General features: G+C 30.5%; 1 protein-coding gene across 1 annotated transcript in view; it reads right to left on the bottom strand.

The window, feature by feature from the left end:
• Positions 1 to 5,492: 5,492 nt before the first annotated feature.
• The window catches only part of LOC145322297 (uncharacterized), a 37,869-nt gene continuing 28,951 nt past the window's right edge, over positions 5,493 to 14,410 (bottom strand). The window contains exons 7-8 of the mRNA XM_080164199.1: positions 12,904 to 13,011; positions 5,493 to 6,159 (exon numbers count right to left, since the gene is read on the bottom strand). Of these exons, the coding sequence (XP_080020325.1) occupies positions 5,926 to 6,159; positions 12,904 to 13,011 (342 nt within the window). The 3' untranslated portion in view covers positions 5,493 to 5,925. The remainder of the gene's footprint in view (positions 6,160 to 12,903; positions 13,012 to 14,410) is intronic.

The following is a 14,410-nucleotide window of genomic DNA, read 5'->3' as shown; positions in this document are numbered from 1 at the left end:
CGTAGATTTTCCATACAGAAAATAGCACGAATTGTAATAGTCCCATATGTGATACTAGCGGCTACGCCCCCGAGAGGCCTCTAGTGGCACTTTAAATGTTTTTGTTTGTTAAAGTCTATACGATAATTCTTTACGTACCATACCTCTTTATTTTACGTTGAAGTCTCCCATATATTTTTAAAAATTTCGATTTTTTCGCATTTCTCTTGGGAGGGTGGTGGTACCCTCCCCCAAAATAGTTATAAACCTTCCCGAGACTCATGAGAATATACCCTGTTAAGGAGAACCCGATCGGTTCAGCGGTTAGCGAGATCCTTCGGTACAGACACACAGACACACAAACAAACATCCTGTTACTTTAGTATAAGGATAATATGAGACAAAATAGAATGTACTATATTGGGTTTTTTTTTCTTTTACTTTCCAATAGATGTACAACCATCTTTCTACTTCATATTTAAAAAAAAGTATATTGTAGCCTTTTTAAGTGAAGAGAAATATTTTCAACCTCCTGACTCTTTCACTTTAATGTTGATTATTAAATAGCAGATCTGTTTTTGTGAGATTTTTTTTTGAAGATTCCCTTGTAATTAATTAAATGGCCGACATGAATAGTTTCGAGTTTCGTACTTTTTTAAGATGAGACACATTATGACTTGTTTAATTTAAAAGAGAAATTAAACTATATATAAAAACAAGTTAACAAACATGTAGAATAGTACCAAAAACATTTGAAATTCAAAGTAAAAACTATCAGAATAGATGTATAATTTATTAGATATAATGGAAATTTTTAATCTACTTGACTGTACTTTTTTTGTTGTTGAAAGGGGTTCGAGGGTAATTATGTAATTTATGTCAAGTTTAATTTTTTAATCTAATCTTTTTGTAATAATATTCACATTTATGCAATTCAAATGTTATCATTAGCTTACATAGTTAAGATTTTTATAGAACTGAGGTGGATTCTTAAAAGAAAATTAGGATAAATCGGCGAGGGTTGCCAGATCACAAAATTTTATTTTGTACACATTTATCCTTAAATTTAAAGAAAAGTGTTTAAAATCATAGTAGGTTATTATCATAAATAATATTTTATTTAATTTTTGTAGATTTTTTGTCTGATTTTGGAGGATTTTTTTTTGCAAAAACAATTTTGGTGATCTGGCGACCCTCGCCGATTTAGCGATCTAAAACTTTTTTTAAGAATCCAGCTCTGTTGAATGAAATAGTAGTAGGTTTTGAAAATTAAATGACATATATAAAAAAATAAACAAAACACATTTGCATGAATTTGTAGCATGTTTTTGTAGATTTTTTATTAAATTTTTTTGCACAATTCAAATTCGTCTTGCATCTTGGCATGCTGTCTTCCTTGTTTAAATTTAGTCATTATTGTAAGTAAAATATGTATAATTATTTATAATTTTTACTATAAATTGTTAAAATTTGTTAATTTTTCCTAATTTTATGATGATTGATTATTATTATTGTATGAAAGTACAAAGTTTACCTTGATCATATTATACTTGTTATTTATTTATTAGCAAAGCTATTTTGCAGTCTTTTGTGAGAGTTAGTTTGTATGTAAAGTCCATCCTAGGGAGGTAGGGAACATTGGGCTGTTTATTACAATAGTCCCCAAAAATTTTATAATACCGATTTCTTATTCGTTCACGTTGGCATAACAACTTTGGAGACTTTTATTCATATTTGATTGGTTGATTTTTTCTGTAGAGTGTAGAAACGTTTCACCAGATTGTACTAATAATGAAATTCAGTCGGGAAAAAATCACGAAACCTATACGTGGTTTTCAGCTGTCGTTGAGGGGGGGGGGGCATAAAGTAAAATTGACGATCACTCCATTTGTACCCCCCCCCCCCCAATAAAATTATTTAAGATTTATTCCCTATACCTGGTTTCAACCACTAATTATAATTTATAGGAGGGATATGTTGTTTATCATCTATAGTGTGTACATAAACTTATCGGCCATTGTCTTATCCCTTTAAATCCCGTATTTTATCCTCTAATTTCACTCACATCTGTTCATTGACCTCTGAATGAACCCCTACCTTTTCTATTTTTGAAAAAAAAACTAATTTCTACCCCCTAGCATGGGGCTCGAACTCAATACGTACCCTAACCTAACCTTAAGTAAGCATAAAAGATAAATCATTATCAAAGAAATGGTTTCTGGTCTAGGTGCAATAAGAGAGGAACCGCCAATTATGGAAAGGGAAGAAGGGAAAGTGAATTATCTGCACACAAATTTGTTTTTGTTTTAAAGATATGTATTTCATAAAGAAAAGACATATACATACAGAATTACATATTATAGTACGAGACTTTTATTTACATCAACATAGCTTAGTAGCTAGAAATTAATCAGAAAAACAGGAATCACTGTGTTATTAAAAACTCAAGAAAATCAGAGATAAAATTAGTTTCTTGCCCTGCATTTTGTAACAGTTTGAAGGAAAATTGGGTTAGGAGAATTGTATGGGCATGCAGGTTGTTTTTATTCCAATTTGAAATACAGTCTTCTTTGCTTAATTTGAGTGATTTGTCTTTTGCAGCTAAAATAAGATTGGATAGTTGAGTATATAAAATTTGTTAACCGACAAGTAGAAACAAACATTTATAGATAAGCTTCGCTTATATTTTCGGAACCCTTTTTTCATATCCTATAATATAAAGTAGTAAGGTTTTTTGTTTGAAGCTTAAGATCTCATTATCTACTGAACCAATTGGGTTCTCTATTTTAGGTAAGCTTCACTTAGGTCCTGTGATGGTTTTAGGCTATTTATCTTAAAATTTAGGTCTTTGGATGGTATAATGCTATTTTTTTAGCCCCTTTGCCTCTAGTGTATAATACAAAGTAATAAGATGTCTGTCTTAAGATTAAGATATCGGTAACAGCTGAACCGACAATGTTATGCTTCTTAGGGAATATGCCTAATGGTCCTGTAGGTGTTGCAGGGTGTGGGACACCCAACCCCAAAAGTTTTCTTCAATGAAAAGAAAAAAAAGAGGGAAATTCATATATGCTGGGGGCGTCGTCACTTGTACAAATGGTCAATATACAATTACGTACTAGGGATCATTTTAGCAACTTAATGACATATTATTTTTGTGGACTATGTCATGTCCACGTAATCGGTTATGCATGTCATTAAAAAGAGTGTTTGAAAAAATTATTGGAAACAAATACGATGACGTCCAACCATAAAAGAAGGACTTTTCATTTATATCATGAAAAATATTTATCCTTTCTTTTCTCGCTTTCAATGACTAGTTTTTCTTATTCAAAGATAGACTCTTAAGTGTAAAATAGCAGCTTTATACCAGAAATGAAATTAATTCGAAATAATCACGAAACCTATATGTGATTTTCAGCTGTCATTGGGGGTCAACATTTATTAGAATTTACTACCTTTTTATCTGCCCCTCAAATATTGTTTTAGATTTCTTCCGCTTGTTGGCTATACCTTATTACTAGTAAAAAAGCATCTCTTTTGACAACTGAAGTTTCTTCATAAAACATATTCTTGAAAAATGCAAACGAAAAAACTTTTTGCTGAACTTTATGAGTAATTAGTAAACCCAAACAATATGCAAAAACAAGAATAAAACTTAAGTTGTGAAAATGCATAAAACTTGCAAATCATTTTTGAACAGAGCTTCTTTTTAACTTTGCGCCATTTTTTTTTGCAAATTTTATTTGGCATTTGAAGATTTCTTTGTGCACAGGTTTTCATTTTGAGTGTTGCCAAATTTACCAAAATTAAATTTTGTCTGTAAATCATCAAAAAATGATTAAAATTAGTTCAGTTAAATTATTTTTATGTATTATTAAGAGATTGTTAAATGTAGTAATAAATATTTCAAAAGCTTTATGCTAAAGTTGTGCTACTTTTAAATACATTCCTTATCCTCTTCGACTTGAAATAGATCGTACATCTTTTGACTTTTTTATATGGTTCTTTTATTTACCACAATATTACAAGTATAGAAGATTCTTTTATTTACCACAATATTACAAGTATAGAAGATTCTTTTATTTACCACAATATTACAAGTATAGAAGCTTCTACTCTTCTAAAATTTGTTTTCATATAAACAAAAACTGGCATCTAGAGAGTTTGTATTGGAAGGGATAGAGAAAGGGGATAAAAATAACATAAACCATGATGTAAACCTAAAAAAGTAGTAGTCTAAAACCACCCAAAAGATCTTCCCGGAAATGGAGAGCCCAATCGGTTCAGCAATTATCGAAATTATAAGCAACAGACAAAAAACTGTATTACTTCATATTATAGGATAGAAAATAAAATAAAATAGAAATATTATCGACAACGTAATATTTACTGATTTTTTCAAAACACCATGACCAGACTATGACTGGAAATCATGTAATTAGCAACAGTAGGTTACAACATTAAAACAAAATATAATGATTGATACCATAATTATAATTATCTTTACACATGTCATTGACCAAATTATTCATACTCAGTATTGTTTTTTTTTTGTGGTATAATTATACCGCGAATACTTTATAACTAGGTTAAGTAAACATTAAAGTCCCATTAAAAACGGTGTTTTTTTTCTTACAGAAAGGCTTTTAAAAATATAATCCTTATACTAAAGTAACAGGATGTTTGTTTGGGAAGGTTTATAACTATTTTGGGGGAGGGTACCACCACCCTCCCAAGAGAAATGACAAAAAAATTTAAATTTTTAAAAAAATCTGGGAGACTTCAACGTAACATAAAGAGGTATCCGTAGCATAAAGAATTATCGTAGAGACGTTAACAAACAAAAAAAAGTGCCACTAGAGGCCTCTAGGGGCGTAGCCGCTAGTAAGAAAATATCATACTAACTAACAATAACTGTAGAAAAAGGAGAAAAATGTCCTTTTTTCCCTACTGTTCTTCTTAAATCAATAATATTGTTAGCAGTTTATGCTGCGCTACTTTTGACCATAATTGCCCTTGTTATAAGATATAAACTGGCTCAAAATAAAAAAGCATTAATTTTTAAGAATAACTGTATTTTGCTTTGTAAGTTAGGTTGTCTGCCATCTAAGATTTAATCTAAATTCCATTAGCTCTACGAAAACAGAATGTCTTTTTTAAATAGCAAGGCTACTCTGTAACTTTCCTAATAATTCAGGAGTTGAATAAAATTAGAGTCATCATTTGAATTTTTGTTTTTTTATAGCATTGTTTTGTATCATAATGGAAGGATGCCTGTCTGTTTACCTGCCTTTCTGGTGTTTGTTTGTACCAAAAGATCTCGCTCAACTCTGGACTTTAACTAACGGTTTCTTACATGTCCAGGGAATGTTTTTTAATTTCATTTTGTTCAGTAAGAAATCCCCCCTTGTTACCTCCTCCTCCCATTTTTTCAAATTAAAATGTAAGTTGACGATCCTACCCTTCTCTCTTTACGGTATCCTAGGGTAATTTAAAAATTACAAACACAATTATTCCTTGTATGTATATTATTGAATTAGAGAATATAAAATGTGACATTTAATGCACAAATATGAAATATAATTATTATAATGATATGGAGTAGTTTGTATAAAAATATACAATATTCAGTAAAATTGAACTATCAAGGAACAGAAAAAATAAAAATGTATATTATTACATTTAGAATTATAATAATATTATCAATGACACGTTGACTAGTCGCATAATTTTGACTATATGTTATATAATTTATTGACAAAAATACATCTTAACTTATTAGATAATAATAATTGCTTAAAAAGCACCATTTCTAAATAATAATTAACGGCAGAATAGATATTAATGGCAGTTTTGTCAGCTTAAAAATAATTTTAATAAACTTCTAAACCGTTTTTAAGAATAATCTAAATATAATATATATTCTTATGTATGTTTCCTAACTTAAGGAATTCTGATTCCAGGATTATTTTGACGGACAAAGTTGATATTTCCGGCTGGCAGATCCTCGCAGACAATTAGGCGTCTGTCATTACACTTGGTGTCGTGCCAAGACAGACCATCTCCGAAGAAGTTGTCAAGGAGAGCCATGCAGGCCTGCTCGCCGAAGCCATCAGCCTTCAGGAGACCGTCAGGTTGAGACTTGCCGATAGGTCCAGTGCCAGACCACCCGTTGAACTGAAAAACGACAACATTAATTTTAGGATACAAAAAGCCTAACCTAGCAACAATTGCAAAATAGATTGATTAGTTTATTATATTTAATGTAATTTCTAACAAAATTAGTTTATGCCTTTGTGAAATCTAAAAAAATGTTTGCCCTTTCTTGTAAAGAAAAAAACTCCATAAAAAGTTTTAAAAATATTTTCTGATTCTGTAAGATGAAAAATTGTATGATCCGAAAAAAATGGCCAAGGTACGTAAAGTTTTATACTGACAGACAGACTCTCATATATACTACTACTTTGACAGATATACATCCAATTATTGCATAGAACGACTAGAAATAATTTTCTAAAGCTTTAATGCCCTTGGGCATTACAAATGATGAGAAAGCCTTTAATTTTGTTTAAAAATACTTGATGTTGATGTGATTTGGTTATAAATTTTAATTTCAACAACAAAATAACTCTCATAAAGAGAATAGGACTAGATACCAATCATTGATTACTTTTATAAATTGAATCAAATAAGCATAATAAAAAATTTCAAATTATCATTGATAATAAATTTTGCAAAGTTTTCATTGTTATAATTGATGCACAAAAAGACATGTTTTTGTGGTTTACTAACATGCATTATTATAATCATTTTTAGAATAAATGATAAGTAAACTTTCAACGTTTGAAAAAAAAGAATAAAAAGCACAAACAAATTTTTAGATGGAAAGAGCAGATGGCTATTAAGTAAAAATAAAGAATTATGCTATAGAAAATAATCAGGAAATCTTGTATATGTTTTTTTTAATGTTTTAATGAAAATAAAGATATTTGTAGAATGAAAACAGACAGACGTCTTAAGCAAAATATAAGCTAATTGGAATAGGGAATCTTAAAAACTATCCAGTCTTCTCTCTTATAATCAACAGCTTTACGAACTATAGGACGGACTTACTAACAAAAAAAATTCATTGGTCTCACTGAAAGGAAATTCTTCGAAATAGACAAATTATAAAATTATATTTAAGAACAGCATTTTATTGTCCCTATTTGCAATGAATTATTTAGAAGATGATTAAAGTCCCTCAACAGATTATGACGTCATACGTTAAAATAACTAATGAGAGGCCAGCATAAATTTTACCATTGGTCAATTACAGTGTATACTGGCCTCTCATTGGCTATTCTATCGTATGACGTCATAATCTGTTGAGAGACTTTAATCATCATCATTATTTATACTAAATATAATTTGTATTATTTACAATAATAACAGTTAGGGAGTTGAATCCATTTTTATAGAAGCAGAAATATAATCTATGATTATGGTTTGGACCCTCTAAAACTGTAATCTACCCTTCCACTTTCCCCTCTCTTGGTAAAGATATCTTCAACGCCGATACGATTTTTGAAATATAAGATTCCACTTTTGTCTCTCTTGTTGAAGATATCTTCACCAAGAGAGGCAAAAGTGGAATCTTAAATTTCAAAAATCGTATCGGCGTTGAAGATATCTTCACCAAGAGAGGGGAAAGTGGAATCTTACATTTCAAAAATCGTATCGGCGTTGAAGATATCTTCACCAAGAGAGGGGAAAGTGGAATCTTACATTTCAAAAATCGTATCGGCGTTGAAGATATCTTCACCAAGAGAGGGGAAAGTGGAATCTTATATTTCAAAAATCGTATCGGCGTTGAAGATATCTTCACCAAGAGAGGGGAAAGTGGAAAGGTAGATTACAGTTTTAGAGGGTCCAAACCATAATCATAGATTATATTTCTGCTTCTATAAAAATGGATTCAACTCCCTAACTGAATAATGTTAAAGAAAGCGTAACTAATTGTAATGATCAGCATAAACAAACAAATAACAAAAATAAGATGAATTGATATACATTAGATAATGTTATAGATGAAATTTTGGAATCCTTCAAAATTTGGCTTGGCTGTGTCATTTATTCCCTTGCCCTCTTGATTAAGCTACTCTATAATTCAATCTGTTAGTTAGTCCGTCAGGCTGTCAATCCGTAAAGTCATTTGGGATATGTGATTTACTCGATTGCTATTTAAGATATATCTAGATACGCGGCTGAATTTTTGTTTGCGGATTCCACTTCACAAATGCGCACCCAGTTTACAACCCAATTAATCTGTTGGTCCGTCGGTCATGCTCTAAATAGTATTAATACACAAAAGAAAAAATGTAATTCACTCGACTGTTTCATAGTCGTATAATTTTGACCATCTATTTTATAGTTTTACTTTGTCTGACGGTATATCTGTAACATAAATTTGCTCGGATATTATAAAAATTAATTGGCTGAATATTAATGCTAAATCTGCTGACTATTGGACACTTACTCAATTACTCTCTTTGTCCATATGTCTGTTTATTTCCCTGTTACTTTAGCAAATTGTTTTAAATTTATGGGCTTCGCTACTTACGACTGTTCTCTTCCTTGTGGTGCATTATTTGCCAAATGTACCACTTTTCTGCACTACCTCTCCGATTTTGTTAATACTCTATATTTTGGTCCGTTGGGTCATTCAAGGATGCTGGATGGCCAAAAAAAAGTTTCAGAGTCCCTGGATGTCTAGATATCTAGCTATCTATGAAGGTAGGTAACAAAAATGTAAAAAACACCCATTTTTTCACAATTTTAAAAATTAATTTTTTCATCAATCTTACATCCAATCTATACATTTTATACACCAAAATGATCGTTTATTCATGTAAAAAGCGCACATAATGCTATTTTGGCCAAAACTCTAATTTTACAGGGTGTCCAACAAAAAGTGTATTTTGGATATCTAGCGTAATACCCAAAATACCTGTCCGAAAAAAATCATTTTTTTTGGCTTAAATCCTGTGTTTTATCTGTGTGCATATGTGGTATATAACGGTTCGGACCACCCGGGACTATAAGGTTGTCAAATTTCACTTTGGGACACCCTGTAAATGTTATTTTTGCGTCTGTAGAGCTAAAACTTGGTCCAAATTGGCTATTTTTTTCAAATTACTCTAATATGAGTCTTAGTATGTTTGGCCATAGTGTTTTCTGACCAGATCAATATTTTCAGATTTTTTGGACACCCTGTATTTTCAAAAAAAGAGAAAAAATTTTTTTGTTTTTTTTTAAATTTTTTTTCTATTTTTAAGTTACTTAAAACTGTCATATAGATACAGATTTTGACTAATAACAATAATATTTGCCTATTTTACAATTTTTTACACTTTTGGGACACCCTGTGCATGTTTTTGAAAAATGATGGTTTTTGCCCATTTTTGGGGGGAAGGAGTCGTTTTAGGGCCATAGACTATTTCTTCATTTTTGTAGAACTTTTCAAGACACATCATTTGTTATTTATGCAAAAACCGCAAAAACCGAACCGTTTTGCCGTTATTCACCGCTAAAGGCGGAATTTTTTTACGTTTTTGCCGTTCCGGAGGTTGTAATGGGCATTTGTGGTAAGAAAACGTTGATTTATCAAAATCCCTTTGAAATACTTTTATTTAGGTAATTTAATTTACTAAATTTCATATTAAGTAAAATTTTTTGTGCAGCTAACCGTTTTTCGTCAAGATGGATTTCAATTGTTAAAACAAGAAAATTAAGTGAATATAACATAAATAATTGCTATAACATAAGTGATTAAAGAAACATAAATCATGTGCATTTGAAATTCCTTTTGACAAAAATCGGTTGGATATACAAAAAAATTTACTTCACATGAAATTTAGTAAATTAAAATGCCTAAATAAAAGTATTTCACAGTTATCTTGATAAATCAACGTCTTCTTACCACAAATGCCCATTACAACCTCGGGAACGGCAAAAAACGTAAAAAATTCTGCCTTTGGCGGTGAATAACGGCAAAACGGTTCGGTTTTTGCGGTTTTTGCATAAATAACAAATGATGTGTCTTGAAAAGTTCTACAAAAATGAAGAAATAGTCTATGGCCCTAAAACGACTCCTTCCCCCCAAAAATGGGCAAAAACCATCATTTTTCAAAAACATGCACAGGGTGTCCCAAAAGTGTAAAAAATTGTAAAATAGGCAAATATTATTGTTATTAGTCAAAATCTGTATCTATATGACAGTTTTAAGTAACTTAAAAATAGAAAAAAAATTTAAAAAAAAACAAAAAAATTTTTTCTCTTTTTTTGAAAATACAGGGTGTCCAAAAAAATCTGAAAATATTGATCTGGTCAGAAAACACTATGGCCAAACATACTAAGACTCATATTAGAGTAATTTGAAAAAAATAGCCAATTTGGACCAAGTTTTAGCTCTACAGACGCAAAAATCACATTTACAGGGTGTCCCAAAGTGAAATTTGACAACCTTATAGTCCCGGGTGGTCCGAACCGTTATATACCACATATGCACACAGATAAAACACAGGATTTAAGCCAAAAAAAATGATTTTTTTCGGACAGGTATTTTGGGTATTACGCTAGATATCCAAAATACACTTTTTGTTGGACACCCTGTAAAATTAGAGTTTTGGCCAAAATAGCATTATGTGCGCTTTTTACATGAATAAACGATCATTTTGGTGTATAAAATGTATAGATTGGATGTAAGATTGATGAAAAAATTAATTTTTAAAATTGTGAAAAAATGGGTGTTTTTTACATTTTTGTTACCTACCTTCATAGATAGCTAGATATCTAGACATCCAGGGACTCTGAAACTTTTTTTTGGCCATCCAGCATCCTTGAATGACCCAACGGACCAAAATATAGAGTATTAACAAAATCGGAGAGGTAGTGCAGAAAAGTGGTACATTTGGCAAATAATGCACCTTGTTTTAAATGCTAATTGGTCCAACGATTGTCGGCAATATTCTTATTGCTAATTTAATCAATATAAAGTATCAAATAATATTGTAAGAAGGTTTCATATTTATATTATAGTTATCTTCTTTTTACCTTTAAAGCAACAGTAATTGTTCTTGTGTTTGGGGTGGGGTCGAATTATGTTGTTTGAAAAAAAGAGATAATAAAGGAAATTGATAAAATTTGATATGATAGATAACTCAGGGATCTAAAGGGATAAGACAATGGCCTATAAATTAATGTGCATCCCCAATGATGATACACAAAATGACCATTTTGTAGATTCCAATTAGTGGTTGAGACGTTTTGACACTTAACTTAATGTTCCAAGCAATCAAAATTTAATGCCCCCAAAGTTGTTAAGCCAAACGGATACGAAAACATTATTTAAAAACTTTGGTGACTAGTTTAATAATTAGCCCAATGTCTCCTCCATCCCTGTAGATAACTATAGAAATGCAAGAACACAGTAATAGTGTCTGACTGATTATGACGTAACAAAAAAAAATTAGCCAATGAGAGGCCGTTATTGACCAATGCAGGTAAAATTTATAGTGGCCTCTCATTGGCTAATTTTTTTTTGTTACGTCATAATCAGTCAGACACTATTACTGTGTTCGAAATGCAAAGATGAGATATCATGAACAAAGATTTCATTTAGGTTTTGTTTAGATTCACTGAGCGTAAGGATTTTATTTTCTCCAATCGATTATCTCGTTTGCACATTTTTGGCTGTCAGGGATGTTTTTTTTTGTGATATTTTATGTAATCTAGATACTTAATCTCTCAATCTGTCATTTGAAAAACATAAAAGAGTCAATCCGGCCACATTATTGGCTAAAAAACGTACAGATTTTACTAAGAAGGGAAGATATAATAAATTATATCAAATAAATATTTCTTCACTCTTGTATAAATGTGAGGCATATGAAAAATCATATATAATAAGTCACCTATAAAAAGTTGAATTTCTTAAGATAAAGCTAGCTTTCATTAATTACATCATCGAACTATTTCGTCGCTCGTATTATAGGTATTGTAAATAAACAAAAGTGTCCGTCGCGTCTGATTAGAATCCTTTTTTAAGTTTGACGGATTATTGTGCCAGATTGACCATCTAGATCTACTAAATCTTTTTTAATGTGCAATGCTATTCTACAATCCCTTCTTTTTTTTATAAATAGTTTTATGTAAGTTATTTATATACCACCATGAGGACAAATTAAAAAATTTAGCCAAAATTTACATCTGATAATAATTTTGTTTTACATGCCTTTTTTATAAATGAAAAATAATACTTTTTGATAATATATGATAGTTAATCAAAGTAAATTGTCAATACATTTTTTTTATTGACTTTATAGTTGTTTATATGAATGATAAATCCATGTAATGATGAAAATTATGTTACATAATGTTAATCAAGTGAAACATTATTGTGTTCAATAACTGTTTTTTCAAATAAAGGGTTTCTATTTCTAGACATAGCAGGTTTATACACAAAAAGAATTAAAAGTTACTCATTCTTTTTTTAAACTACAAAGAAATCCAAAAAGTATTATTTTCTTCTAAAGCTCAGTCGGGGTTGCTTTTATACTGTTAACTAATTTTAACTGGATTTTTGTCTGTAATCTTTTCACCGATATCTAATCTATTCATAGGAATAAAATTTTATCAATAGATGTTAACATTAAGCCCAAAAAATACTCTTTTAATAAATGAAAACAATGATTTTAGACCGCATTAGTCTATTTTTCACTCAATATCAAATACATTAGATGGTTATGCCCTAAATTGTACGACAATAACACATACAATTTTTTAGATTTTCTCTTGCAAAAGAAATAAATGGTCAATCCTTTACACTAGCTAATAATGTTAGTTCACTTTATGACCGTAAGATGGTGTTGTGTTTCTTACCTTTCTACCGTTGAAAACGTTTGTCTGTCCCATGCTCTGGAGAGTGGCGGCCCAGAACCATCCGTTGATGTTGTAGGGCTGGAATCTTGCCTGCTCACATCCATCAACCTAAAAATGAAATACATTAAGAATTGGCATTTCAAATTTTACTAAATCTAGGTACACAATTTCGCTCCAAGTACACAGGAACTCCCCTTTCTTCTAGTTTCAAAATAATTTTTTTAAAGGGGGGGTGGGGAGGGTAATTTTGTGTTTTACTTAGGGTCATACTGGGTACAGGGAAACCCTAAAGGATTAAGGACTTCCTTTTAGGGAACACCCACCTCCCTTATTTTTTTAAAATAGGTTCCTATGATCGATATTATATACAAGTTATATGAAATAATAACTGCTGCTGCTTGGTCAGGTACCTTAATATTTTAAATGTAGATGATTTAGCCATTAAGTGGACTTAACTATACCAAGCACCCTTAGATTTTACTAAGTGTCGTGCAAGCAAAATGTTTGTGGTCTTCAATTATACTTTTAATTAAAATTTCCTAAATTTTTTTCATGAAAAATCTTCGAAGCATATAAAGAATCATCTATGGAATTAAGTAAATGTATGATTTATGTACATTTATATAGCAGTGACATTGATATGTATTCATTTTATTATTTAAGTTTTGTGGAAAATAAAATGTAGATTATCTTATTTATAGTGTATATTAAAATCCCTTTAAAATGACAATGACAACTTATTCAAAAGAGCCAGGTTGTGTGTGTGCCTTTGTGTGTTTATCAAAAGATCTCGCTAACCGCTTACAGTGATGGTTTTATCTATTTCACTTTCCCAAGAGAAATCGCCCACCCCACTCCCCACTTAGGCATAGGCTATTTTGTTAAAAACTAAAAACCTAAATCTGTAAATAAACAATCTGTAAATAAACAAAAAAAACATGTGAATAAAATCTGTAAATACATGATCCTGTTCCTCGTACTTATTGAGATAATTCATGTTATCATTTGCAACATTATTACACGTTTCAATTCATTCAAGGCAATCAACAGTTTTTTTCTTAATAGCATTGCTACCCTATGATTATTTTACTATTAATATACCATAGAGGGAAGACTTTTGACTCCAAACTATACGGGTACCCAAAGTAATATGAACTTGTTCCCTCATTCGTTAGATTAAAAAGTTTAGGGACTTTTATTAAATCATGATTGGGCGGTTCAAACTGAAAGTGTCCTTTTAAACAAATAATTTAAGCCTAAATTTAAAAATTAATTTTATCATTATTGAGGAATTATATGTATCAATTGTCTTATCACTTAAGATCCTTGTCATTTTCCAGAGGCTGTTTGTCATTAAATGTGTCATTTAGTACAAGACACCCCTAAATGTTTACTTTCAGAGTTAAGTAAACTATAAAAAAAATTTAGATAAAGTTATCCATAAAGAATTCTAAAAAGCTTTAAAGCAAAAACTTTCTAACAAAAATATTTTAAAAGTATAATTGAA

This window comes from Acartia tonsa, chromosome 1, assembly GCF_053477335.1.
Source record: "Acartia tonsa isolate MP-2025a chromosome 1, ASM5347733v1, whole genome shotgun sequence".
NCBI lineage: Eukaryota > Metazoa > Arthropoda > Copepoda > Calanoida > Acartiidae > Acartia > Acartia tonsa.
Note: the sequence above shows the minus strand (reverse complement) of the source record. Positions and strands in the feature narration are given on the sequence as shown.